This window comes from Dunckerocampus dactyliophorus, chromosome 8 (assembly GCF_027744805.1).
Source record: "Dunckerocampus dactyliophorus isolate RoL2022-P2 chromosome 8, RoL_Ddac_1.1, whole genome shotgun sequence".
NCBI classification, from domain to species: domain Eukaryota; kingdom Metazoa; phylum Chordata; class Actinopteri; order Syngnathiformes; family Syngnathidae; genus Dunckerocampus; species Dunckerocampus dactyliophorus.
In genome coordinates, this window is record NC_072826.1 from 14,396,188 (window position 1) to 14,422,500 (window position 26,313).

The 26,313-nt window shown below is 43.0% G+C and overlaps 2 protein-coding genes and 1 long non-coding RNA gene across 6 annotated transcripts in view; 2 read left to right on the top strand and 1 right to left on the bottom strand.

Annotated features, from left to right (window-relative positions):
- The first annotated feature begins 98 nt into the window (after positions 1 to 98).
- fer1l4 (fer-1 like family member 4) lies at positions 99 to 21,290 on the top strand. 3 transcript variants are annotated; one of them, XM_054783502.1, is made up of 49 exons: positions 99 to 241; positions 1,936 to 1,991; positions 4,358 to 4,446; positions 4,519 to 4,618; positions 4,702 to 4,799; positions 5,378 to 5,422; positions 5,532 to 5,702; positions 5,794 to 5,854; positions 6,031 to 6,162; positions 8,995 to 9,057; positions 9,145 to 9,229; positions 9,296 to 9,458; positions 9,739 to 9,919; positions 10,008 to 10,194; positions 10,274 to 10,353; positions 10,481 to 10,606; positions 10,713 to 10,794; positions 10,904 to 10,998; positions 12,057 to 12,165; positions 12,291 to 12,498; positions 12,639 to 12,771; positions 12,867 to 12,967; positions 13,064 to 13,151; positions 13,219 to 13,335; positions 13,411 to 13,563; positions 13,700 to 13,892; positions 13,981 to 14,105; positions 14,370 to 14,504; positions 14,589 to 14,762; positions 14,832 to 14,942; positions 15,006 to 15,167; positions 15,253 to 15,427; positions 15,514 to 15,626; positions 15,726 to 15,845; positions 15,956 to 16,004; positions 16,177 to 16,277; positions 17,302 to 17,436; positions 17,501 to 17,620; positions 17,713 to 17,840; positions 17,908 to 18,078; positions 18,165 to 18,319; positions 18,390 to 18,571; positions 18,657 to 18,742; positions 18,962 to 19,060; positions 19,210 to 19,327; positions 19,612 to 19,735; positions 19,907 to 20,190; positions 20,262 to 20,362; positions 20,950 to 21,290. In XM_054783502.1, the coding sequence occupies exons 1-49, from the start codon at positions 163 to 165 to the stop codon at positions 21,128 to 21,130; spliced, it is 6,144 nt and encodes a 2,047-aa protein (XP_054639477.1). In that variant the 5' UTR covers positions 99 to 162; the 3' UTR covers positions 21,131 to 21,290. The 3 variants fall into 3 exon arrangements, with proteins under 3 accessions (XP_054639477.1, XP_054639480.1, XP_054639478.1); XM_054783505.1 differs by lacking the exon at positions 99 to 241 and adding an exon at positions 677 to 817; XM_054783503.1 differs by lacking the exon at positions 99 to 241 and adding an exon at positions 870 to 960.
- Positions 19,282 to 22,146, bottom strand: LOC129185889 (uncharacterized). Its single transcript, XR_008572153.1, has 3 exons — positions 21,563 to 22,146; positions 20,186 to 20,348; positions 19,282 to 20,069 (listed from the first exon to the last, which is right to left on the bottom strand). It is a non-coding gene; the product is annotated as an uncharacterized LOC129185889 (long non-coding RNA).
- Positions 21,440 to 26,313, top strand: part of unm_sa1614 (un-named sa1614) — a 16,655-nt gene continuing 11,781 nt past the window's right edge. Inside the window, exons 1-7 of one of the 2 annotated variants that reach the window (XM_054783506.1) lie at positions 21,440 to 22,129; positions 22,983 to 23,055; positions 23,118 to 23,263; positions 23,721 to 23,795; positions 24,458 to 24,507; positions 25,964 to 26,093; positions 26,219 to 26,304. In XM_054783506.1, coding sequence (XP_054639481.1) covers positions 22,004 to 22,129; positions 22,983 to 23,055; positions 23,118 to 23,263; positions 23,721 to 23,795; positions 24,458 to 24,507; positions 25,964 to 26,093; positions 26,219 to 26,304 — 686 coding nt within the window. In that variant the 5' untranslated portion in view covers positions 21,440 to 22,003. The remainder of the gene's footprint in view (positions 22,130 to 22,982; positions 23,056 to 23,117; positions 23,264 to 23,720; positions 23,796 to 24,457; positions 24,508 to 25,963; positions 26,094 to 26,218; positions 26,305 to 26,313) is intronic. The other variant, XM_054783507.1, reaches the window with a different exon arrangement.

Genomic DNA, 26,313 nt, shown 5'->3' on the forward strand with positions numbered 1-26,313 from the left:
AGGAAACTAGTTTAACAACTACATTTGCTTTGTCAAACATTACATTAGACACACAAGTACCTCCCTCACAGGAAGCTGTACAGCAGTTTGTGAGCAGATATTCAGGCCTTCACAATTGTGCCATGTAGACGTGTCAGGATAATCTTCATCCTACTCATCATCATGTCCATCAGCATCAATGTGAGGAAGGTCTCCAACTTGCCAGGACAATCCCCCAGAAGAGTTGAGCTCTCCTTCAGAGGTCGGTGTCAGACTTCTTTTCCTTCACTAATTGGTCTTTTTACTTCTAATGTATCTTTTAATGTTAATATACTAAAACCACAGTCAAATACACTCCTGGTTAAAATTTCAAGACCAGTTGAAAAATTGCAGGAAGTTACATTTTGCACTGTTGGATTTTGACGTTCTACATAAAGCTTCAAAATGCAAAAGGGAAACAAAGCGTTTTGAGTAAGCAATTCATTGCAAACAACCATTAAAGTAAAATATATAAAATAATAGTTCATCAGCTGATCAAAAGTTTTAAGACCATAGCTAAAAAAAAAAAAAAAAAACCCGCCTAAAATAGAAATTAAATGTTCGAAAAAGGACTCCGTAATGAGTAGATGCGGCATTCTTGTTAATCACCTTAAATATTGGTTTGGACATGCTTGATGCCAGTGTTCCTGGAGGCTAGTGGGAATGTTGCTCCAGGTGGTGAAGATGGCTACACGAAGGGCATCTACTGTCTGAAGCGGATGTCCATTTTCGTAAACATCCCATTGCCATCTTCCCAAACTAGAAGATGGTGATGTGACGAAGAAGCAGATCCCATGAGGTAATTTTTATTACAACCAGTAAAAATAACAGGTCGGTGTTATGCTGTGAGAAGGCTAGGTCAGCTCAGAAGCGCTTCCGACGAGAGTTTGGCCAGCAGACAGACTTACTGGGTTTGCAAACCAGACGTCAACATGTCTCGAGGTTAGGCTCTTTCCTTACATGGTCAAGACACATGTTGTTTTGACATTGACTAACAACTGTTAACATGGCGGCAATCAGTATAGCATCTTTGAGACTTTGGGCCAAACATTGCCTGCATCTGGAAAGCCTGAAAAAGGCGCAGGGGCCTCAATAAAATCCTATATGTGCGTATGTGAGGTTTTATCACCATGATTTACTATTCTGTCTAAACAGTCCAAACTGATATACTATTGTTTACTGTTCCCGCTGCTGGTCGACTCTCATCAGCAGAGCCTCACATACCTGGAACACGTGGCGTTAGACAACACATAAGATAATGTTGTCTAATTAACATACCAGATACTACACCATCCATCCCCAAATGTTCTCATTTGGATTTAGATCAAGGAAACACGCAGGATGGTCCAAAGGATTGACATTATTCCTCTGGAAGAAGTCCTTTGTCAGGTGGGCATTGTGAACTGCAGCATTGTCCTTTTGAAAAAGCCAGTCATTACCACACAGACGAGGGCTTTCAGTCAGGAGGGAGGCCCCCTGCAACATAGCCCAACATAGCCATCTGCTGTTTGACGCCCCTGCACATCCCACAGCTCCATTGTTCCATTGAAGGACATAGCACCCCAGATCATGATGGCACCTCCTCCACTGTGCCAGGTCGAAAACATCTCAGGTGGGATCTCCTTGTCATGCCAGTAATGTTGGAAGCCATCAGGGCCGTCAAGGTTACATTTTTTCTCATCAGAGAATAAAACTTTATTCCACCTTTCAATGTCCCGTGTTTGGTGCTCTTGTTTAAACTCCAAACGGGCAATTTAGTGGCGTCGAAGGAGACAAGGCCTTTGAAGACGTTTTTTGTTTTTAAAACCCTTCTCTCGCAGATGCTGTCTGATGGTTATTGGGGACCTCCTCCCAGGTCTGGATCAAAGTAGATGATTGCTGTTGTTATGGTAACATGTTTGTTTGTCTGTCCTCCAGGTTTCACCCAAAAAACCAGAGTGGTGCACAGTGAGGGTATGGCCGTGTTTAACGAGGTCAGTCAACCACTCAGACCAATCAAAGTAGTGATGATGTCACTGGGAGACTGTGTGTGTTTGTGTAGTCAGCGTCATGACTGAAAATATTTTAATGAAGCTGATTGCAAACTGCGCCACCCTTACAACACAGCCTCTCCTTCAACACACACACATACCTCATGTTCATACAACTCTACTCTCCTCTACTACTTTATGAGAGGAAGATGTTGTTTGGACACAGCACGGGTGTCCAAAGTGTGGCCAAGGGGCCATTTTCAGACTGCAGCTTGTTTTTTTATTGGCCCTAAAAAAATAAAATGAATTCATTGTCAGTGAAATGGTACCCTAATTTGCTTTGTCACCTATAACGCAAAGCTAAAATGTGGATGTCCCCAGAAATTTGACATAATTTGATAGTCTAATAGCATAGCTCATTCTCGCTGAAATTATCTAAAATAATCAATTTAGCAAGATGTGCAAAAACTAACTAAGTTTAATGGTGTAGAGAAATCATTGAGGCGCTGGAGTGTTGTAAGAAATGCTTGGCTGGACTCTTGACTTAAAATCTTGAATAAAATCTAAATCCATTTGAATGTGTTGTTGGAATTTTGATGAATAAATCTTTCTTTTTCAACAAAGATCATTTAATTTAGTTTTCCTAGGACATGGAGTTACTCAGACATTCATACTTGAAATGTCAAATTTTTTGGGACACCTTGTATTGTATTTAATGAAGAGACACGTATACAATGTGAATATACTCTCACTGGGACACCTCAATGGATACACCTGCACACCTTCTCTCTTGTATCTAAATAACCAAATCATTAGAAACAGTAATACTAGCATAAAGATGTTGTTTAAACTAGGGCTGTCGATTAAAATATCAAATTTAATTGCGATTAATCACATCTTGTCCACAGTTAACTCATAATTAATTGTAATTAATCACAGATAGAAATTTTTATCTATAATGAGTGTACCTTTGAAAGATCGTTTTAATGTTTTTAATACACCTATCAACATGAGACTGGATAATATGTTTGCTTTATGCAAATTTGTGTTTATTAAACATTGTGTTTTTTAAAACAGCTTTACACAAAATGGACATCAAAGTATAAAAAAACAAACACAATGTACAACAAGTAGACATTGGTAAGGTAAACTGTCCATCACTCAAATATCATTCTCTTCAAGCACATAATCTCACAAAATATAATTGGGACTAACATTACAAATAAAGGTTTGCAAAAAAAACAAACTAAGTGAAATGAAAACAGGGTGTTAGAAAAATAAATGTTGACAACTTACAAAAAAATAGAGCGCTCAAGAACAGTCGGTAGTTTACAGAACTAGAACTGTGCTCACATACTGCAGTGCAGTCAGGCTACAGTTTATACTGCACTTCGCTGCCAAACACTCATTTACAGAAACATACACACACACAAACACTCTTACACACACTGTATCACACTTTTCTTGATCTGGCGACTTCAGCAGCTTGGAAGTAAGACACCACGGGTTTTGCAAAATGCAAGTTTTATTCTGTCTTCTTTGACAAACACAGCAGTTCAAACACAAACGCTAATAAATCGCTAATAGCTAATAATAATGCTAATAAATTCCCGAGCCTTTACTGCCATCTCATTGAGTGCTGTGTGCATGCTCGCTCACTTCCGCCGTTGTGACACAAACCCTCCAAATAGCTGTCTTCGACTATGCCTGCCGGTAACTGGTAGCTCGTAACTTAAATTTTAGCTTGCAGCTGAGAGACGGCTCATAAGTAGAAAACACTCATTAAGTTGGGACACTTCTATGCCAAGGTACCACTGTATAAATGACAATCAAAAAATACCTTAAGTGCTCCAGCACATTCTAGTTTCTTCAGTTTCTCCATCTGAGTCCAAGTGGCATTTGAGACTCAACGTGCTCCTGTGACAATTGAACTTGTAAACAACAAGTTGACTCTTGTGGCTCAACATTAACTGATCACTGCTGCGTTTTCCCAAACTACGGTGTGGGCCGAGGGTCCTAAAGGACGTGCCCACGTTAATGGCGTGTCAAAAAAACATGTGGCGTTTTAAGTCGTTATTAATGCATTAACTTTGACAGCCCTAGTTTAAACATCCTATATTGTGAACATCTATCTGACAGTGTCAATCAAAAGTCAGCATTATTATCTTTTATAAAGACAATTTTTGTATTGATCTCATTAGGTGGTGTACGTAATCAAAAGTGTACAGTGACTACAAAAACAAAAACACCAAACACTTTGTGATCAAAGTGATCGTTTTTTTTTCCCCTTGTGTAATCAAGCTACTGTTTACTCTTCAGGTGTGACTTTATGTATGTATCTTTGCGTGCGTGCGCGTGTGTGTGTGCAGTTCTTCCGTTGGCCTCACTATGGCAAAGTGATTCGAAATGAAGTGTTGACCATCGGAGTTTACAACTTCAGTAAAGTCTTCTCCAACCGGTAACAGACACACACTCATGCACACACTCATGCACACACTGGTCACGCGTGACAAAAAATGTGTGTGTCTAGACTTCTGGGCAAGCTGGTTGTGGGTCTGGAGCATATTGTTACATCAGGGAGGCTTTTGCTACGGGAACCACTCACCGATGCCAACCATCTCCTGACGGATGTAAGCAGACATGTTCTCGTTGTTGTCTTTTGGTAGCAGATGTGTGAGAGGTCACTGATGATGGCTGTGTTGCGTTTGTGTAGATCTACATTGAGTTAGATGTTCGCTACCATCCAGTGGAGGGCGCTGCAGGAGGATGGAAGGGTCAAGACTTCGTGGAGGAAGTGGAGGAAAAGGATGAGTACGAACAAAACAGAAATTCCGGTGGCCTACACAGGAGAGAAAGGACATGGAGAGTTGGCAGGAGCACACACTGACAAAATTAATACAAAAAACACAACAGTCAGCATTAAGAAATCACATTAATTTTGCAATAAGAAAAATATTTTTTTTTCTCATAGCACAATCTGCTGTATGTGGCAGGAAACTGTTTTTGCTGAATGCAAAAATCACCATCTTTGAACACATTATTCCACTGGAAGTGATGCTTTACAGCAAATAGTTACACATAGTTACACAAATCTTGGTAGGCGTTGATCAAGAAATGTATTTTCACTTCACTTGCAGTCCACTTGCATTGGAGTCAAATGAGATAGCGACCCATCCCATCTAGCATGTGGTGCTGTGGAGAAAAAAAAGCTTTTATGTGCACACATTACTGCCACCTCCAGGATTGGAGTGGAGCAGCGTGGTCCTGTATTAGGCATTCGGACCAAAGGAGTCTCAACTGACATGCTTAAGATTGTTCTGCGTTGGCGGAGGTCTGTGTTCAACTGAGTTGAGATTACTATTATCCTGAGTTGAATATCTCCTCTTGAGGTTGTCGCTGGTCATCATGAATGAAGGATTTTCAGAGCCAGACAGGTGAGACGGTTCATTTCCAACATACTCAAGAGCCTTGCTTACATATGTGAATAAAATGTTTTTACTCTCACACATGCACCTTGTGTTCATGTAAATATATATTTTTAAGCTTGCAGATTCTGAGTCATTCAGAGAGAGAGCTGGAGAGAGAGGCTCGCCGTCTGGGGCGGAACCTCATTCAGTCCGTGGGTGGTGATGATGATGACAACTACGATGATGATGATGATGATGAAGATGATGACTTGGAGGCGTCTGACCTCATCTTCACTCCTTTGATGAGGTCTGCTAGTACATCCACTGCGTTAACGCGACAACAATGAAACACTCAACTGTGTGTGCGTGTGTGTGTGTGTCCGTGTGTGTGAGTGTAGTCGTAGCAGGCCTCTCTCCAGGCGTATTGCTGCAGCGACCCCCAGAGTTCAAAGTTTCCAGGTGAGAGCTTAAAACAAACAGCAAATGGTAATGGTGTCTTTTATTTTGAACACATTTAACCCACTTGCAATAAAGTATTTTTAAAAAACACACCAACCCGAATGACTACAGTGAAAGCATTTTTTTTTTTTTTACATAAACGTCAGGCAAGAATGAAGGTGTTTGTGTGTCTGCAGGTCAACATCAACATCCTGGAAGCTCAGAAGCTGGCTGGAGTCAACATCAATCCTGCAGTCTTCATCCGAGTGGCAGAGCAGAAGAAAAACACCACCACTCAGAAATCCACTAACTGTCCCTTCTACAACGAGGTACATGCTAGCAGTGCATTAAGTAGTAGTATTATGTACCACAATAAAAACTCAGTACAGTACAGGATATTTATACCGCATTAAGGAATGACAATAAATCACAGGAAAGCAAAGGACAAGACAGTGGACAGCAAATACTGTACAGTACAATAAAACACGCCACTGTAGTAATAATTAAGACCAGAATATCAGTGATGGTGATGTTCATGGTTAGAGAGCCGCTGGTGTAAAGACCCAAGTGTCTACTGTGGTGCAACCGTGATGTTTACGTGTGTGCTTTTATTTTGAAGGCCAAATTTGACCAGCTACAGGATGTGTTATGATGTTGCCAAGTTTTGGCAAGTGGACTGAATGATTATTTTTTTTTGGCATGAAAGTTAAAGTTACATAAAAATACGTGAAAAAAGGGCGAAATGCGAGAGTTTCCTGGGGAAAACCGAAGGGTTTTAACATGCGGCCCTCTGTGAAAAACGTTTGGACACTTGTGCCGTAAATGATCAAAGACAAGTAGATAAGACAAAAGGAGTAAGATGGTTATGGTTTGATTTTATTTAAACGTGCATACAAGTTACAATGAAATACATCACATAGTTCAATTCGTAGTTCGGCATGTCCAAAAGGAGTCAGAAGAAGCAAAGCTTGTTTAATCCTACCGCTCGTCCATTTCACATCAGTTGCAATGCATTTCTTCACTTCCTGTATTCCAATGTAGTCATGTAGTTAATACATGGGAAATGATACAATGGAAAATGATAAGGTAATGTAACAATGTAGTAATATGGCATTGTACAGATACATGCTGCACTTCAGCCAATAAGGAGCTGTATTCAAAATAAAACAATAATTCCAACAGAGCAGAAACTGCCCAAAGTGGCGCCCTCAGCAAGATTTGATATGGCGCCCCCTTCCATCAGTGCATTTATATACGCTTACAAAAGAAATTCAATGGCATTCTTTTTACCTGGTCAACCAATTTGCATGCTCACCAAATTACAAATAAATACAGAAAAATCGTAACACATTATAAAAAATTCTGTAAATAAGTGAATAAATAATACTAATAAATTACAAATACATCATTCAACATCAAACCATGTAAATAACCACACAGTTTTCTCACAATAACTTTATGTATAAACTACATTTACACTATGCAATAACTATATACAAAAATTAAATAAAATTGCTACATACAGAAGCGATAGGCCTATAAAATACCAACTATATGTATGTACTATACTACTATGTATTTACAAAAATGAAGAGACTTATTTGTTATTGTTTGTAGTAATATAAATTGGGCATTGCTTTACATTTGAATCAATATGAACTTTTCCATGTCCAGTTCATAGTGATAACTACTTTTAATATAATTACATTCAAAGTGAATTTTTTTTCCCGATTTTATTAGAATTTGTCTATATTGACTAATGGGCCTAGCTGGCGAAGCTTTTAAAACTATTACTATTGTGCATTCTTGCATTGTTTCACTGTCCTAAAAAGAAATTGTAAATTATAATATAGTATAACATATTTTTTATTTATGTACATTTATTCAATAATTGTATTTATTTAAAAAATGACATTCCAGCAGTTTGCAGTTTTTTATATTTCATTTTAAATATCATTAAAGTGGTTTACAATAAAGCTAAGCAGTTTTATGTTTTGTATTTTGTACACTTACTGAACCGTGATGATGCTGTACCGTTGTAATACACGAAATAAAACTGAACGTAAAGAACATTAAAACACATAATAAGACAATAAGGAACAGCCTGGTACAGAGGTGCTCACACTTTTTCAGCCTGTGAGCTGCAAAAATCTACCTCCCACTATAAACATAGAAAAAAAAATATATATATATATATTTACTATATTTATCAATATGAGTGTTGTACATGTATATCAGGGGTGCACACACTTATTGAGCATGCAAGTTACAAGTCGACATGATCTGTCTCTCACTATAAAACAAATAACATATATACAAAATGTAAACGGTAAACTTAGAAACTAACTATACTAAATACTAATGATTAGTGTTTCACATCCAGAGTTTCAAAGTTTACAGGTAATCAAAGTAGCTGAAATCATTCAATAATTTACAATTCAATTCAATATGGCAATAAAGATAATTACCCAGAATTCCTCAGTTTTTGTGTACATAACCTGAGTCCCAGTAATATGTCAACCTAAATACTGTAGCTACGTAGCAATCATTAGACACACAGTTCATGTGTTAGTCCAGTTAGCATTTGCTCTCAAACATTACAGATATAATCATTATGCAAAAGACAACGCAGCCGAAGTAAAGGCAACATATTAAAAAGGTTTCAGCAATGGGTACGTTTTCCAGTTACCGTAAACATGAACTAATAGTGCAGCAAACGGAAGTGTAGAAAACACTTAGTTATATAGTGGAGTTCAAAACGCAAAGCAAACTCATCAAACAATTGACTTTTTTTCTCCATAACTAGCCACTACAAGTGAAGGGATGACTTTTGTTATAGATATAGGCATCTTACCGCCGAGTTAGTTTGCCCGTAAATCACAATAATGAAGATGAAAGTTGCATCTCGGTGTGTAGCTTGAGACATCTATTCACGACATAATCTTTGCTGTGGGGGAGAAGCAGTGAATCAGGAGGGGACCTTCATGTCAGCTGACTGATGCCAAATGACATCTACAAAGTGACGTTTATGCGATCGACCCACACTACCCTCGCGATCTACCGGGTGATCACAATCAACGTAATGGGAACCCCTGGCCTAGTATATTAATACAATAAAAGACAGTTTGGGACACTAAAGTCTCTTAAAATTCCTCTTCCAGAACTTCCAGTTTGAGTTCCAGGAGACTCCAGACATCCTCTTTGACAAAGTAATTGAGATAAAGGTCAGTTCTGTTTTTCTGTTGTTTTCATGGTGACAGACAACAATATGGACATGGCCACACTGGACACCCTTCCTTGTCCCCTTGCAGGTGTTCCACCGGCGGACGCTGGCCTTCCTGATGACACACATTGGAACCTTCAAGATTGACATTTCCACTGTGTTCAGCCAGCCAGGTAGCAGCACTCCATCACGTCACCTTTGATTGTGCTGTCCTCAATGACCTCTGACCTATTCTTCAGACCACCGCTTCTACCAGAAATGGGCTCCTCTCACTGACCCGGCTGACACCAGGTCAGGTGTGAAAGGTTACGTTAAGGCCACTGTCAGTGTGCTGATGAAGGGCGAGGCTCTCAACCCCAGTGTGCCCCCGGCCACGCCCACCGCCAGCGAGGATGTGGAGAAGTCAGTCATCACCATTATTTTACTAGAGATGTTGTTAGACGGCAACTTTGTACCCCACAGGACATATTCTTGTGTACATTCTTTCAATGCAAAAATTGGCAAAAGCTCAGAGCGTAGTTGCTTCACCTAGTGGGGAAATAGGTAAATAGGTTTTGTCAACCTCAGAGTGCTTTGACCAAAAACATGTCAAAACTTTGTCAGAATCAAAGAAGGAAATCACGTTTTACTTTCAACAAATGTGCTATGGACAATATTTCCCAATGTTGGGTTTTTGGTGCAGGAACCTGATGCTTCCTCGCGGTATACCTTCAGAGCGCCCCTGGGCTCGGTTTCGTGTCCGCATCTACAAGGCAGAGGGTCTTCCCACTATGGACTCGGGGCTGATGGCCAAAATGTCTAAGGTCACCGATCGAACAGTCTTCATTGACCCTTATGTCCAAGTGACCTTTTCTGGACAACAGGTAGATTTTGTAACTGGAGGTACCACATACAGCCAGCCTTCAGATACAGAATCATAGCTTGTAGAACCTTCCACTTTGATATTTCAAGGGGGAGACGTCAGTCGCTAGTGCCACCAGCTGGCCCGTTTGGAATGAGGAGATCTCCTTCATTGAGCAGTTCCCTCCTCTGGCCCAGAGAATCAGAGTCCAGATCCTTGATGACACCAAGATGGGAGACATCGCTCTGGCAACACACTTCCTGGACCTGAAGCAGATTTCTGACCCTACCAGGAATGGTATGACCTAAAGAGCCGGCATGGACATCACTGTGCTCTTTGACAGTTTATCTAAAGTTGGGAATGTGTCTGTGCAAAGGCTTTAATCCCACCTTTGGACCATGCTGGGTTAACCTGTATGGGTCTCCTCGAAACTCCACACTTGGAGATGTCCACCAGGTCTGTGGCAGGTTTCTTACCAATTGTGATTTGGCTCCAATGATAATGCTGCAAAAATAAGTCTGAGAACCAAATAAATCCAGATTGAAATTAATGAATCCAGACTAACCTTTATTGTCTTCTCCAGGCTTTGAACCAGGGCATTGGAGAAGGAATCTTCTACCGTGGTCGAATCCTCCTTGCGCTCTCTGTGGAGATTTACTCCTCCCCATCTGCTGTCGCCATGGACACAAGCTCCACCGCCCTGCCGTTGGTACTGTCCACGTGCTGTTTTAACAGGCGGAACTTTTTCTGGGAATCTGACCCTCCTGATCTGCTGACCTCAGTGGTGCTCAGAAATCAGATCTTTTTTCTTAAAGGTGAAAGGAACTCTGGGAAGGTTGGGACTGAAGAAGAAGAGAGGCAGCAGTAAGGTGAAGGAGAAGAAGAAGAAGAAAGAAGGTGAGTGGGAGAAGTCTTGATGCAACTCCAGAGTCAAGTAATGAAGCTCCTTTACTCCATCATGGCTGCCATAGTTCAGTGTGTGGTCTTCCTTTTTACATTTGTGTAGTTTCCAGCAGATTGGCTGACGAGTCAGGAGATGCAGGAGTGGAGGTGCCGGAGTCTGTTACCGTGGAAACTGAGGAGATCCACCCGCTGCCAGAGGTCAAATACAAACATTTTAAGATCAATAAACATATTGGACTACCACATGCTTTTCAGGAATTAAAATTCTGTCAGAGGACAGAGCTTTGAGGTCTACCACTGATTGAAGCTGACTGAGGGGGTATTCTGCGAAGCGAGTTTAGTGGGTTAGCGGGCTGTGTTGAGTGGAAAGCCTTTCAGCGAAGGTAGTTCTCTTTTAAAGCAGCTGTATCGCCATGGTAACTTAGGCTAAGCTCATAGCCTGGCCGGGACCAGGTTATGTCCAGGCTTTCAGCTTAAAATGAGCTATGAAAGTACTACTGTTTCAATGTTTAACTAATTCGGAGATGGCGTCACCATTTATTTAGAACGTACGAGGTTCCGGAGGGGACATGGAAAAAAGGAAAGAAAAAAAAAGAGTATTCCCTGATGGTATTATCCATCTATAAGTGAGATACATTTTCAGCCGAGGGAATACGCTAGATATGCTCACGCGAGCACCAGAAATAAAATGAAAAATGATATATAAACAATTAATGTTAGCAGATGTAAATGTCATGGGAGTCCTTGCGTGAGTACTCAGCCTGTTAGTCTTCTTATATTACAATATTTGCTGGAGGAATAGGAAAGTGTAATATGTCAAAGTTGTGCAATGTTGTGCGTTGATGAATGAAAAGACTAGTAGGCTTTAGTTTTTATAATAATCAGTGTTAACTTGTGCATTCACACGCTGCATGCTGGCATGCCAGTAGTTCTCCCTCGCTCTTTTGGCGGTGACAGTGTTGCTTTTAGCAGTCATAATCTTGTGGGAACTCCTCATAATGCTGCATAATAATTATGTAGTCATTTCTTGCAAATAAACACTGGCTGGGATCACTTCACTTTTCAGCGGAAGGAGAATAATATGACGTCAAACACCCCCTTTCATGTGAATGTGCACTTAGCACAAAGATCAGTTAAGTCTGACTGCGGGTGTTAGGTTTTGTCGAGTTACATCTTGAGCACAAAGCCCGGGTTTGTGGAGCCACTTTCACCGTATACTCCCTGAGAGTTTTTTCTTCTTATGTTTTTACTTGTAGGGTTTTCTGGGTGAGAGAGAAGACTTTCTACTGTTTACGTCTCTGTTTGAAGTTACCATGATGGATCCATCTGTAGGCACCAGACCAATGACCTTTGAACTCTCCATAGGTAAAAGTACAGTCTGGGTCTAAAAATCATAACATAATAAGATATCACAGAGCAAATAAGCCCTACTTAGTCCTACTTAACGGGGCTTCCACAGTTTTCTTTATCAGCTGTTGTGTTTCCGTCAGGAAACCATGGCAAGGTGGTGAAGGTTGGAAGATCCAAGAAGAGTCAGAGCAGAGAGGAACTGAGGAGAAGCAGGGAGGATCTCAGCGAGGAAGGCCAAAGTCTTCTGGAGACGGAGGAGGAGCTGGACAAGGAGGAGGTGCTGAGTCCCGAACCTGAGAACAGATCTTTGTCTGACCCCATGAGGCCGCAGCCCACCGAGTATGACAGGTAAGTCCTTGTTCTGTATGAAGACACACTCGTCAGATCTGAAAATGAACAATGTATGTGGTGAATATCAAGTGTGATGGTGTTGATTTGTGAGTACCAAACCACAAACTGTAAAGCTGGTATATTTACCTGTGTGCCAGGTCATTCCAGTACATCCCCCTCCAGGCCCCCGCTGAGAAACATAAGCCATGTCTGTTTATCTGGAGTCAATTTGAAGACCACAGTTTCCGTCTCTACCAGGCCAACTGGATCAGCAAGATGGCCGATCGGCTGGTGAGAGCAGTTTTGAAGGAAGGGAGAGGTTTGGAGGTGATGGGCAGTGCTGTTGAGGTGTTAAAATGCATTGCGTGTATTGGGCCCATCTTTAGGAGATTGGCCTGGATGAGGTGGAGCGTCTCCAGAGGAGGCCGAAGAGTAACGTGAAGAAGCTTCTGGTACACGTCCTGCTGGAGCTGGTCACCTCCTGCAAGTCAGCATTCTCCTCCAGAAAGCTTCTTGTGTGTTTTTGTCTCTTTTCTCTCTCACTCCTCTTCCTTTTTTATTTTCATTCATGACCCCTCTGAAGACAGTTCCGACTGTTCTCTGACCGGCGGTCGCAGTTTCATCCCAACAATCTGGACGCACGCAGGAAGGAGTTCATTAAGAAGAACTTGGTGAGTCTTCATTCTTCCTTCTGTTTGTTTATATACAGCGGTGCTCATGTGATCACATGACCTCCAGGTGGCGGTGGCCAGACAGGCAAGTAGAACCAGGCAGAGGATCACCAGGCGGACGCTCAAACAACAACTCATGGACGTAAGGAGACTCCTGTCCAAACTTCGACACTTGGCAAAAGAGGTTAGAGGTCATAGGGACAATCATGCTACATGTTGGACATAGCTTTGACGTCCTCTCCCGGTAACCTTTTACTAGCCCCAGAACACCATCCCTGATGCATTTCTGTGGTTATTGAGTGGAAGCAAACGATTGGCTTATGTCAGGATCCCTGCCCACTCCATTATCTTCTCATTGGTTGAGGACCAGAGAGGGCGAGATTGTGGTCGGGTCACTACACTCTACATGAAGGTCTGTCCTTAGAACCATCACTGCCTTCAAAATCATCCATGACACCAACATTGTGGAATTCAATGAAAATTTGTATTATAGAAGTCACACCCACAAAGCTAGCTGACAAGATAAGACAATCTCTTTTTTCTTCCAGTCTCCAGGAGGCTCAACAAGTGAGATCTTTGCCAAGCTGGAGGTCTACCTGTGGCTGGGTCAGGCCAAGTACAGTAAAGACGCCATTACCTCACTTCCAGAAGAATTTCTACCAATCTACGATGAGCAGGAGGAGACGCCTCTGGTATCCACAGGGACCCGGAGGAAGCTCCCTGTTCGTCTGTCCTGTCAGGGTGAGTCCACTCAGTTCATCCCAGCTGAAGACTTCTTCGCACTGAATAATTGCTACAGACTTTAATACAGTTTGTTTTCCTTCTGCAGACAGCAGGTACTTCCAGCTGCGATGTCACATGTACCAAGCACGTGGCTTATTGGCAGCAGATGACGATGGCCTATCAGATCCCTTTGCCAAGGTTCTCTTCTCCTCACAGTGTCAACTCACCAAGGTGAGCACAACCATGACCAAACACACTAGACATAATCCATTCCTGGAGGATATTTGGAAATATATATGTATGCCTATATAAAAGCAATTTTCCCATAGAATTATGTCAGTAGAAATAATCTGTTCCACGTTCAAACTATGACATTAAAAAAAGTGTTGTTAAGTGTACAGTTCATGTTTTAAGCCACATTTTAACATTCTTAAGTGTAAAATGGATTGAAGCAGTGTTCATGGTAAGGTAAAATGTGTGTGTGTGTGTGTTCAGGTGTCACCAGACACACTCTCTCCGGCATGGTCTGAGTGTCTATTGTTTGACCGCGTGCTGCTGGAGGGAACGATGGCGGACCTCCGACAAGACCCTCCCCTGGTCATTATCCACGTCTACGACTACGACGCCCTGGTAACGCTCTTCTTCCTGTCACCTTGCCTCTATGTGTTCAGGAAGTGATGTCTTCACTGAACATGTGTGACTTTGTGCTCTCAGGGCAGCCCAAAGCCTCTTGGCCGAGCTTATGCCGAGCCTGAGTTCAAACCGGTGGAAATGCTCTACCAGAAGCCCCGCCTCCGTTTCTATGACATCAACATGGGGCGGGTCCCTGCAGGCGAGCTGCTCGCCGCCTTTGAGCTTATTGAGCTGGACTATTCCTCCTTTGGAGAGGTGACCTTTGCACCAGTTTGATGGTTGCTTGATGTTGCTGTGGTGAGCCATCATGACTTGTCCTTGCAGCCGACTCTGCCCAGCAGCGTGGACCCTCAAGAGCTGACCTACCTGGAAGAACAGCGTTGCTACGACATACCACAGGGGGTCCGACCTGTCCTGAGGAACTTCAGAATTGAGGTTACCCTGGCTCACAATGTCGTTTGGGGATTTCATTTGTTTAGTGGTTTGTGATGCATTCAGGTGCTGTTCTGGGGTCTGCGGGAGCTGAAGCGCGTGCAGCTCTTTGAGGTCGAACGTCCCCTGGTGAGGGTGGAGTGTGCTGGATCCCAGCTAGAGTCGGAAGAGATCGAGAGCTTCAAGGCGCATCCTAACTTCAAGGAGATGAGCCGTTTCCTCAGTGTGGTCAGTTAATGTTCTCCTTGATGACATTTTGGGACCGAATAGAACTAAATTGAGGTGTTCTGCAACCTTCATGTGGTCCAATCAGAAGCTACCAGAGCAGGCCTACCTCCACCCTCCCCTCACACTCTTCGTGGTGGAGCGCAGAGCTTTCGGCCGGCAGGTCCTGGTTGGGACGCACGTTGTCCAGAGTCTCATGGACTATGCCCCGCCAGAGCTAGGAGAGGAGCCGGAGGAAGAAGAGGAGGAGCCTAAACCAAAAGGTAGGGGATAATGCGACAATTTGTCTTACTTCATTTATCTTGTTAGTCATTACATTTTTCTTGCAAATGTTTGTGTGTACCTCTAGTGAAGAAGCCTCCAGGGAAGACCAGTACACTGAAAACGTTGAGGAAGATCACCCTCAGCAACCTGTCAATCAAAGAATCATTGATTCCCAACAACACCATCAAACGGATCAATGTGTGTGTTGTTTTCTTCACTTAGAGACGTCCTCCATCTTTGTTAGCTCATCTTTGGTCCTCAGCGCTTTTCCTTTGACAACTCCTCTGACACCTTCAGGCTCCTCTGAAGAAGCTGGCGCAGCTGAAGGAGGAGGAGCTGGAGGAGGACATACCAGAAAGCGAGGAGCTGGACTGGTGGTCCAAATATTATGCCTCCTTGGAAGAGCTGGAGAAACAGGTGTGGGATTTTAAATAAAATGCGCCATTGTCGACTGGATGATTACTTTGAATAAACCTTACAGCGTGTACATAACAGAAATGAAAATCACCAATTCATATTTTCTTTAGGCTGCTGATGAATTGAAGAAGAAGGAGGAAGAAGAACAAGCAGAAAGAGGTACACTTTGAAGTAGTAATGGATTATTGTATACATAAGCATAATTTAGAATCATTATTATTTTTTTTTATTCATGTTAATTATTTCATCATGTTAACCAACATTGCGGCTGCTTGTGCATAAAAAAGTCACTGATAAACTGAACTGTTGATGCTTTTTTTTTTTATATCAGAGGGCCAACATGCCACTGCCACCAACACTGAGGAAGCTGAGATGGATGCTGTGGTGGTGCAGATTGATCCTCCTAAACGCAAGAAGATAGCCACACTAAAGGTCAGAGCTAAATGTCTCCTCAGTGGCATTGCGTAGGGTGCATTCATGCTTGTCATTTTTGGTCCGGTTAAAACTGATTTTAGTCAGTTTGCTGTGCTACTGCAGTTCATTTAGTCAAGTGTGAACGCTGTCCACCGGATCAAACCGCGGACCCAGAGCGTCTTGGTCCGCCTGCAAACGGGACTCTAGTGCTGAATGTGTGAACGCCGACCGCACCAACAAACCAAAACACTGGATATAATGTCACCAAATGCAACCGTAACCACACGATGCATAGCAGCACCCAACAGAAAGCTGAGTTAAAATCATCAAAAAATATGATTTTAAATGTAAGCTCAGAAGTGTAAATAAAGTCGATAAACATACCTGGAGCTTTTCAGATCTTTACAGTTGGGTGACGTCATCAAAACAGCGTCTCCTTGAAGCACATCTCCAAGAACCTTTTGGCATCTTTATATCATTTATATCCTCTTTGTCACATCTCAGCCGGTAATAATTCCGCCACAGAAACAAAACTCCATCTATTGTCTGTGAAACGGAAGACCTTTTGTCTTCCAATTTTGTATTGGACGCGTTTTGTACATGTCACATACGCGACTTTATGCATATGCTTTTTATTAATTGGGCCGCTGACAAAAAAAGGGTTAATGCTAACCGAACCGCCCTCAAGTGAACACCAAGTATGTTTTTTTTGGTCCGAACCAGAGTACCGGACTACAAGTGTGATCAGACCCTTAGGGTCATGACCACTCAGGCTTGGAGAAGTGAAAGAGCCGGAATCTGATTGATTGAACTGACCTTCCACACCAAACTCCTCCAAGCATGCCTTTATGGAACTTGCTTTCTGCACTGAAAGCAGAAAAAATGTCCAGAATATCTCACAAACAAGACATTAGTGCACCTTACAATTTCATTGTTTCATGCTGCATGCAGCACAGCAACGTGTACCACTATCTGTTCCGTTATAATGCAGTTACTAATCCGTAAGGTTGATCCACTGATGCATCTTTATGTATGTGTTCAGCTGTATGCAGGCGATCTGGAGTCACAGTTCAGTCAGTTTCAGGACTGGTTGCAGATCTTTCCGCTCTTTAAAGGCCAAGCAAACGGCGAGGATGCTGACGAGGATGAAGAGGAGCGGCTAATGGGAAAATACAAGGTGGCATCCACAGAGCACGCCCTGTCTGTTATTACTCTTTTCTAGCGCTAGTTTGCATCCTCAGGGTTCCTTCCTGGTCTACCCAATAGACTCAGACGATGAAGATGATCCCAAGTGTCAGATCACTAAAGGTATCCCCCAAAACTCACCCTTCAGAGTTCTGGTGCGGATCTACATAATCAAGGTACCTCCATCTTCTCTTACCATCTGGTTACTGTCCAAGACAAGTTTCTTGGAATGTGCTTTGTTGTCTTTACCCTGGTTGTCTTCTTGCAGGGCACCAGTCTCACTCCCACAGACCCAAATGGAAAAGCAGACCCATACTTGGTGGTCCGAATCGGGCAGCAGACTCAGGACACCAAAGACCGCTATATCCCTAAACAGCTCAACCCTGTCTTTGGAGAGTCTGTGTCTTGTCCTTAGGTTGTCCCACACTAAGCAAGCTTCACTGACCTACACTGTGTCTTGCAGGGTCTTTGAACTGACCGTGTCCTTCCCACTGGAGACAGAGGTGCTCATCAGGGTGCTGGACCACGACATTGTGGGCTCTGATGACATCATTGGAGAGACACGGGTCGACCTGGAGAACCGCTTCTACAGTCGCCATCGGGCCAGCTGCGGCCTGGCACTTTACTATGACACGTCAGTCAGTCTAGTCCTAGAAATACAATACAAACAGTATCAGTAGTGAGACTAGAAAATGTCAGTTTGGGTTGTCTTTTATCCAGTGAGGGCTACAACACGTGGCGTGATGCAAAGAAACCATCAGTCATTTTGTCAGAACTCTGCAAGAAGAACGGCATCCCGTCTCCAGAATACAGACCATTTGAGGTCAAAGTCCTCAACAAGATCTTCAAGATCCCAGCAGATGCTGTACCTGAAGGTAGCACCAAGACACAGACAGACAGCAGTAGCCTCACACGATCATCAATTAGTGTCGTTCTTGTTGTCAGATCTGTTGAAGAAGAACCAGCGCTCTCCTCAGGAGGAGGAGGAGATGGAGGAGCACGCGGCCCTCAGCGTGCTACGACGCTGGGGGGAGATGGGCGAGTTCCTCCCCGGAGCTGTCTTTCTGGTGCCTGAGCATGTGGAGATCCGATCCCTGCTGAACCAGGACAAACCTGGACTGCCGCAGGTAACCATGATGACAAGCATGATCACTTCATCATAAATCATCTACGAACATATCTCGTCTAACGTGTGTGTATGTGTGTGTGCAGGGCTACCTTCACATGTGGGTGGACATGTTTCCTACTGATGTTCCAGCCCCGCCTACTGTTGACATTAAGCCCCGTCAACCTTTACAGTAGGTCAACATTTGTGCACCTCACTCACTGGACACAACATTAGGTACAACTGCATAATTAATGAGCTCCAATATGAGAATTGTATTGAAACAAACATTAAAAACTTCTTATACCGAATCTCATTAGACTGTTCAGGTGTTCTCATGGAAGCGGTCAGTGTGTGTATTTAAAACAACCTTCATATAGATTGTCTAAGCTTGTTGTTTCCATGGTAACAGATACGAGCTGCGTGTCATCATCTGGAACACTGATGACGTTTTTCTGGATGACGTCAACCCGTTCACTGGTGTGCCGTCCTCTGACATCTATGTTAAAGGGTGAGACAACACGCTTAGTAAATAGTCATTCAAAGAAATATATCACACAAAGGCTGGCAGGTCAGGTGATGCAACAGGAAATGAGGGAGGCAGAGTTTAGACCACTTGATACTGGTCGACCCTTTTTTTTATTAACTGTTTGTCTTCAGGTGGATTAAAGGACTGGAAGGAGACAAGCAGGAGACAGACGTCCACTTCAACTCTCTGACTGGAGAGGGAAACTTCAACTGGAGATTTGTCTTTCGCTTTGATTACCTGCCCACTGAGGTACACACACAGATACAGTGTACATTTGGATGACAGGGTCGTCCCGTAGGTTGGGTGGATGGGCCTTTGTTGATAGACCTCTTCCAATCAGAGGTTTTGTGTTAATTCCAAAATTTCTGAGCAAGACACTGAAAAATGTAAGGATGGAAAAAACATATCAGGGATTGCAATAATATGCAGCGTCAAGACATCATCTGTTTGCACAAAAATTGTGATGAAAGTGTTGTTTCTAGTTTGACAATGTTGTCCATGTCCTCCTTGTTGTGTTGGATGTAAACATGAAGAAAGAGGTGGTCTACAAGAGGAAGGAGTCCATCTTTTCTCTGGAGGAGACCGAGTTTCGGCAACCGGCGGTCCTCGCGCTGCAGATATGGGACTATGACCGCATCTTGGCCAACGACTTCCTGGGTGAGACCAAGCTTGTCTACATTTTATTCTCTCCCCCACAATATCAAGTACAATACCCAATTTGTGTAGATACAAAAGGTCAGTATATGTTAAAAAAACATGTTTTTAGAAATACAGTACATGCATCCATGTGGACATTGATGATCCATCCTCCTCTCCAAACTCTTCCAGGCGCCATCGAGCTGCGCCTCAGTGACATGGTGCGGGCGGCAAAGTCGTCCGGCAAGTGCACGGTCCAGATGGCCAAAGACCGGGCCGCCCCGCGGGTTTCCATATTCCGCTCCAAAAAGATGAAGGGCTGGTGGCCAGTGACCCGTCAGAAGACAGCTGAGGACTTTGAAAGGGAGGAGAAGCAAGCAGCCCAGAAGGACAAGAAAAGTAAGAATAAGAGGGACAAGATGAAGCAGGAGGACATCCAGTTCACTGACAGTAGCGGAAACATCTACCTACTCATGGTAAGAACACGGGGGTGCGGCTTTGTCTGTCTGGCACACCAGGACCTTCATTCTGCGTGTGTGTGTGGTAGGGTAAGGTGGAGGCGGAGCTCCAGTTGGTGACTTTAGAGCAGGCTGAGGCTAATCCAGTTGGACGAGGACGCAAGGAACCAGAACCTCTGGACAAACCAAAGTACGACACACAACCACACACATCAACCATTCTGTACACACAACCTCTGAGGTCAAACACTATTTGTTTCTCCAAAGGAAATAATGCAAATAGAAATCATCTGTTCCAGAGTCTAACTGTGGCCATCATAACAGCTTCATTAACTGTACAGACACGGTTTTAAGTCACATTCTAACATTCATAACTGTCATACAACTTTAAAAAGAAGTGAGGCAGTGTTAATAGTATAACATGTTAACTTTGCTATAACATGTGAGGATGCATATGATGATGCTGTATGATGAGTCTTGCTGATCTTATGTGTGTCCGCTTACTTCCTGTAACTCCCTGTCTATAATCTTCTAATTCTCTTCTCACCTTCCCTTAATACCCCTCAGTGATGCTAAATCTTTTGAAATAAGACAGAAAAAGTTAAATGAATCATTTAGAACGTGCTCCGAGGGGCTTTAAAGCTATATTTTTCCTAAAATGTTGCCCCTATTTTTATTTTTTTTTGGTGCTATCTCATAAGCCTAAACGTGGGCTAATTCCTGCGAAGCGTGATGTCGTGGCGCTGACAGTAAACTTGTCTTGTTGACTTTCTATAGCCGTCCCACCACCAGTTTCACGTGGTTTGTCAACCCCATGAAGACCTTCATCTTCCTCATCTGGGGGAAGTTCAAGAAGTACATTGTGACCCTGGTCATCCTCGTTGTGGTGACGCTCTTCCTAGGCCTCCTGGTCTACACGTTGCCTGGGCAGATCAGCACCCTCCTCGTCAGAGGATGAAGATGCTGTCAAGTCTCATGTGATGAGTTTTCATTGCAGGCTTTTTGCTGACATTTACTGAAGTATAGAAGTGAGTAATTTTTCATACTTTTTGCTTAATTTTGCACAAACTTGTGAATAAATAATAAACAGACACTGATGCATGCCAGAAACAAGTGTAACGATGGATTATTTTAACATTTATTTTTACAGATTTAAACTGAATCAGTCAGAAAGTAGTGTCACAGAGTGTCGATCTAGGTGGTCTAGTTCTGTGCTCGCGCAGCACTGCGCGCCGCCGCAACACAGGCTCACTGCTGTGCACCGCGCACGCGCATCTGCATGCGGTACTCGTAAAGCAGGAAGACAATCATTATGAATCATAATTCAATGGAAAAACAGGTAGAAATAACTAGAGAAGAAGAATCGCCATGATGATGGATGAGCCCAAACCTAATTGGCCCTCTTCGGTCCTCTGAAGACTCTTCCGGCGTGCGGAGCTCGGCTTGCTTGCCCTGGTCCTCCGCTCTTTGTCAGCAGGTTCGACAGCCGGGCGGGTCTCCGGGTCTTCTCCGAACCTACACTCGTTAGTTTAACAAGAGACCGGATTGTCTGTTTTAACCTGGTACCGTCAGACCGGGACTGGCTGGACTGAACCGTCTTTTGTTGTGAGACAAACGCTCATCAAGTTATAATCAATTTAATCAGCATCAATTAGAGCTCAAATCAGCCGATTGATTTCATCCCAGCTCCATGACTATGCCGTCCATCCAGTGCTGGTTCTGGCTCTGAGAGGGATTCCCCGCCGGCCTCGTCTGTCTTTTGTGCTATTGTTCCCCGTCCCGTCTTGATTTTGATCCTGGCCCGGTTGCTGGGGGGTGCAGGCGAGGAACCATGCCGGAGTGCGTTTCCGTGTCCGAGTTCGTGCAGGAGGTTCTGGAGGACTGGAGCTCGCCCACTACCTCCTCGTTCACCTCCAAGATGGGCGGCTGCAGGAACACCGTCTACCTGCTGGAGGAGGTCTGTGTCCCGCTACACCAGGCTGGGGGGAGGAGGGAGTCTTAACTGGTCTGGTCTGGTGTCATGTGATGGACCAGAACTTTTCTCTAACACATCCGGAACAAATACATATAATACATGTTCTCCTGTTGCATCCTGTGGTTGCTAAGATACACCCTCACCTCAATCCTCTGACGTCATTCATTATTTAATATTCTTTAACATGTTAGCCCAGTCTATAGACAACATTAGCTTTTGAGCTAGCATTGCATTGCTACATTACTACCAAATGAAATAAACGTACATTAGGTACAAAAATTCAGCCTTTACAAAGATAATAATTATATGTTTTATTCAACATCTTTATTACTGTGTTTGTGTAATTATAATGTATCAAACTGATCACTGTTTGTAATATTTTGATCTTCACACATGTCAAAGATACTTTTCTACTTACTCTTACAATTCATTCCTTTTGGGGAAATTCAAACTAAATAAGAGCAATTGTATTTAAATAGGATTCCAAAACCACTCAACCAACACCTTATCCAACTTATAATGGTAAATATTTACATATATATTTTAATATAGGTTTGTAGTCCCTTTTCCTTCCATTCCTCTTAAGAATTTCTACATGAACGAGGAGCGGCAAATTCAGGAGAGATTGGAATTAGCAGCTTTCAAACTGAAAAACACATTCAAGTGAAGTAAGGTAGTAAAGGAGAGGGTATAAAACTAAACTATTAGCCAACACAGGAGTGAACACAGCAAGCTGACAGGCCGATGTTAGAGAACAAAGAGTGTCTCTGTGAGTGTGTTGAGTCAGCAGGTGAATCACATACTGATGTGTGCGCGTGTATGTGTGTATTTTCAGGCTCTGGACAGCGACCGCTTGTTGTTGCAGAAGATGAAAAAAGCATCTAAAGCCAAATACACATCAGGACAAGGTACACACACACACACACCAATACACAACACACACACTGCTAATTATGTGTATGTTCATCAGAGCATGTGTCCCACCTGGAGCAGTACATCCTGTCCATGGAGAAACTGTCAATCAACTGTCACTCCAACGGCGAGTCGGAGGTGGGCTCCGCCTTCTGCCGCCTGGCCGACTTCTCTAAGGAGCTTGTCTCGCCCCTGAAAAACCTGGTGAGCCCTCTGTGAGGTTGTGCAGGTCAGAGGTCGCTTCCTGTTGAATGTGGGTGTCGTCACTGCCAACATTTACACCCCTCCAGGATGAAAGTGTCTCCTGCATCTGCATGCAAGTTGTCATTAAATCACTTTTTAACATAGAGTCTTTGATACCATTATCACTGCGTCACTTATTTGTACACTTGTACAGTATGACACCTAAGAGTGTTCAAATGTAGGCTTTCCACTGTAAATAAAAGCAGTGGGAGTTATTCAAACCCCTTTGGCAATGACCAAGGTGTCATTGAAGACATTAATAAACATAAATGTGATTATGTCTGCTGACTGAGAAAATGAGATTAAAAACCAACCGGGTCCACTCTAAACTCCCAATCTCCTTGGAATAATCCTGGGATTACTGAAATGCTCATGAAATGTGTGTCTTGTTTGTTCTTCTGTGTGTGTGTGTGTGCAGTTAAAGAGCATGCTCCACAACATCAACTTCTTCCTGGACTCTCTGGTAAAAGGCGACCTGCGGGAGGTGAAAGGGGTGAGGAAGACTTGTATTTCAATTGGCACACTTCTGTACGTACACCTGAGTGCATAAGTGCGTTTACACTGAGAAGTACCGCAAATTGCATTACAATGCTGTTACTCGGATGTTGCACTCAAAACGGACAAAATGGTGAGTGTGCAGTGCTGGACACTTACACTTACCCAAACACCAGAAATTCCCTTATTTTCCCTCATTCTCCATTATTTCCAGAAAATGCCTCTCATTTTCAAAAGTAAATGCTGAAAATGTGCACTCATCACCCTCAAAAATTGCCATCATGGCTATGTAGCAGAAGGGGAGGACCTACGAAACAAAAAGGGATGGCATAATCTCTGCCTCATTTGAAGCAGGGTGTAGGCTAGATGCAAGCGAGGAAAAGCAACTAAATGTTTATTTATTGTACAATCAAGAAGTGGGCTGGCAGATACGGCAACAGATGGATTTGGGACAGTACTACACTATTAAAATTTACACACTCACAAATTCACAAATTCACTTTGTACTGATGGAAGTATTCCATTTGAGACACAGTATTTTTTTTAACTTGTTCATGCAGCCACTAGAGGACGCCGCCAGTCACCTGATGTGTCTTTTCCGCTTTTGTGTTATGATGTGCCAGCCCGCCTTAATCTTGTGTCCTTTCTGCGTTTGAGTAGGATCTGAAGAAGCCTTTCGACAGAGCTTGGCGAGACTATGAGAACAGATTGTAAGTGAGGACTCTATTTAACCCTTTGGAGTGTTTTTACGTACTTTTCTATTTACATTTTCACCAGAAAACTGTCTATCTTGCCTCGGTTGGTTTCCTTTTCTTCAGTAACAAGTCTCGACATACGTGCCAAACATCAATTCTTGAATAAATGAGTCTCGACGCAATAACGAAATCATTGTACAGTGGTACCTTGGTTAACGTTCATCCCGGTTAGCGTGTTTTTCGGTTAACAACCAAAGTTTTTGCTAATCTTTTGCTTGTGTTTGCCCGCTTGTTTAGCGTCCAAAATACCGGCCGGTTTGTTTATGCCGCTGTCTTGGATCACGCGCACAAGACGAAATCTTGCGATACTTGCACGTGATTGCGCATTGCACTGTGGGTTGCGGGCACCATTTTAGAGCATCAGTTTGTTGCCTTGTTGTAAGAGAGCGATACACAATGTAACAAACACATGGGCCGCACAAAAGAGAAAGGCGATCGACCGTACCGAGACAAGGGTGCAAGACCTCCAAATTTTACGGCAAAAAAAAATTTGTCTCACTCTTTCTTCTTTTTGCATTTTGACCTCCTTAAGATCCAACAGTCCAAAATGTAAATTGTTGCAATTTTTCAACTGGTCTTAAAATTTTGATCAGGAGTGTATTATTGATCATAAGACTGGTTTTACTCGACTAAGCTACACCATGTTAAGACTCTTAAGCAGTGAGAAGTCTGCACTTTTGACACAAGTTGAGACGGCGTGTTTGTGTGGCTGTGTCATCATGGTGAACCACCTATTACGCTGCACCGGAACGCCTCAGAATAACAGAAAGGATAACAAATCAGTTTGTTCCCTTTTCATTGCTAGGAAGATTGTTGATCATGTGGTATTTGATGGCTATCCAAGGCATGAATGGATTTCAATCCTTGGCAGCAACCAGAAGAGGGCACTTGTAATTCAGGCCCTACTAGTTTGCTCCTGGTTTGCTCCTGGTTGTAGAAGAACAGGAAGTACATGTTATTATGTAGCGGTTCTAATGTGAATGCTTAAAAGCAGAGTATGACGGACTTTAAACAAAAAAATGTTGTTGTAACGGTTGTAAATACGACAATAGTATGTGTATTTACAACACAGAGTGGTTTAAAGTGAATGCAGTGACGTTACTTTGGTTGGCGAAGTTAGCATGTTGATAACTTTGTATGTTTTCATGTGCTGGACTGACAAGCTTATGCTTTCGCATTTTGACATTTTCTTCTACAAGAATCTTGACTCCATTTTCTAACTCTTGACGTGTTGATTTCAACATGAAGGTGTTTAGCTTTGACCATCAGACTACCCTGCCTTTTTTCTTCTGTTTAAAGAACATTGATTTTATTGACTCATCTATCAAGGAAAATGTTATGGAATGTCCATTCTGAATCGCTGAGGCGGATATCATGTATGCTACATCTGTGTGTGTGTGTTTATGTGCAGCAAGCAGGTGGAAAAGGAGAAGCGCGAGTTGGCTCGTCAGTACGGCATGGTGAGAAGCGAGGTGAGCGGCGGTGAGATTGCTGAGGAGCTGGAGAAAGAAAGACGCTCCTTCCAGCTGAGCATGTGTGAGGTCAGTGACTCAGCCTACTATTTAGCCATTTTTATCTCATGATAAGCCTTGGTGGAGGTGTCGTCATGAGCTGTCTTTAATTGTTTGTCTGTGTGTGGATGTGTGTGTGTGTATCTGACATGCAGTATTTGATCAAAGTCAATGAGATCAAGACAAAGAGAGGAGTGGACCTGCTGCAGAACCTCATCAAACACTTCCACAGTCACAACAAGTACGGCTG

Bases quoted from the DNA above. Each gene is read 5' to 3' on its own strand.
- fer1l4 (XM_054783502.1), top strand. From the start codon at position 163: ATGTCCATCAGCATCAATGTGAGGAAGGTCTCCAACTTGCCAGGACAA. The intron at 4,800-5,377 runs GTACGAACAAAA...TCTCCTCTTGAG, and splicing joins GAAGTGGAGGAAAAGGATGA to GTTGTCGCTGGTCATCATGA. The intron at 15,846-15,955 runs GTGTGGGATTTT...TATTTTCTTTAG, and splicing joins TGGAAGAGCTGGAGAAACAG to GCTGCTGATGAATTGAAGAA.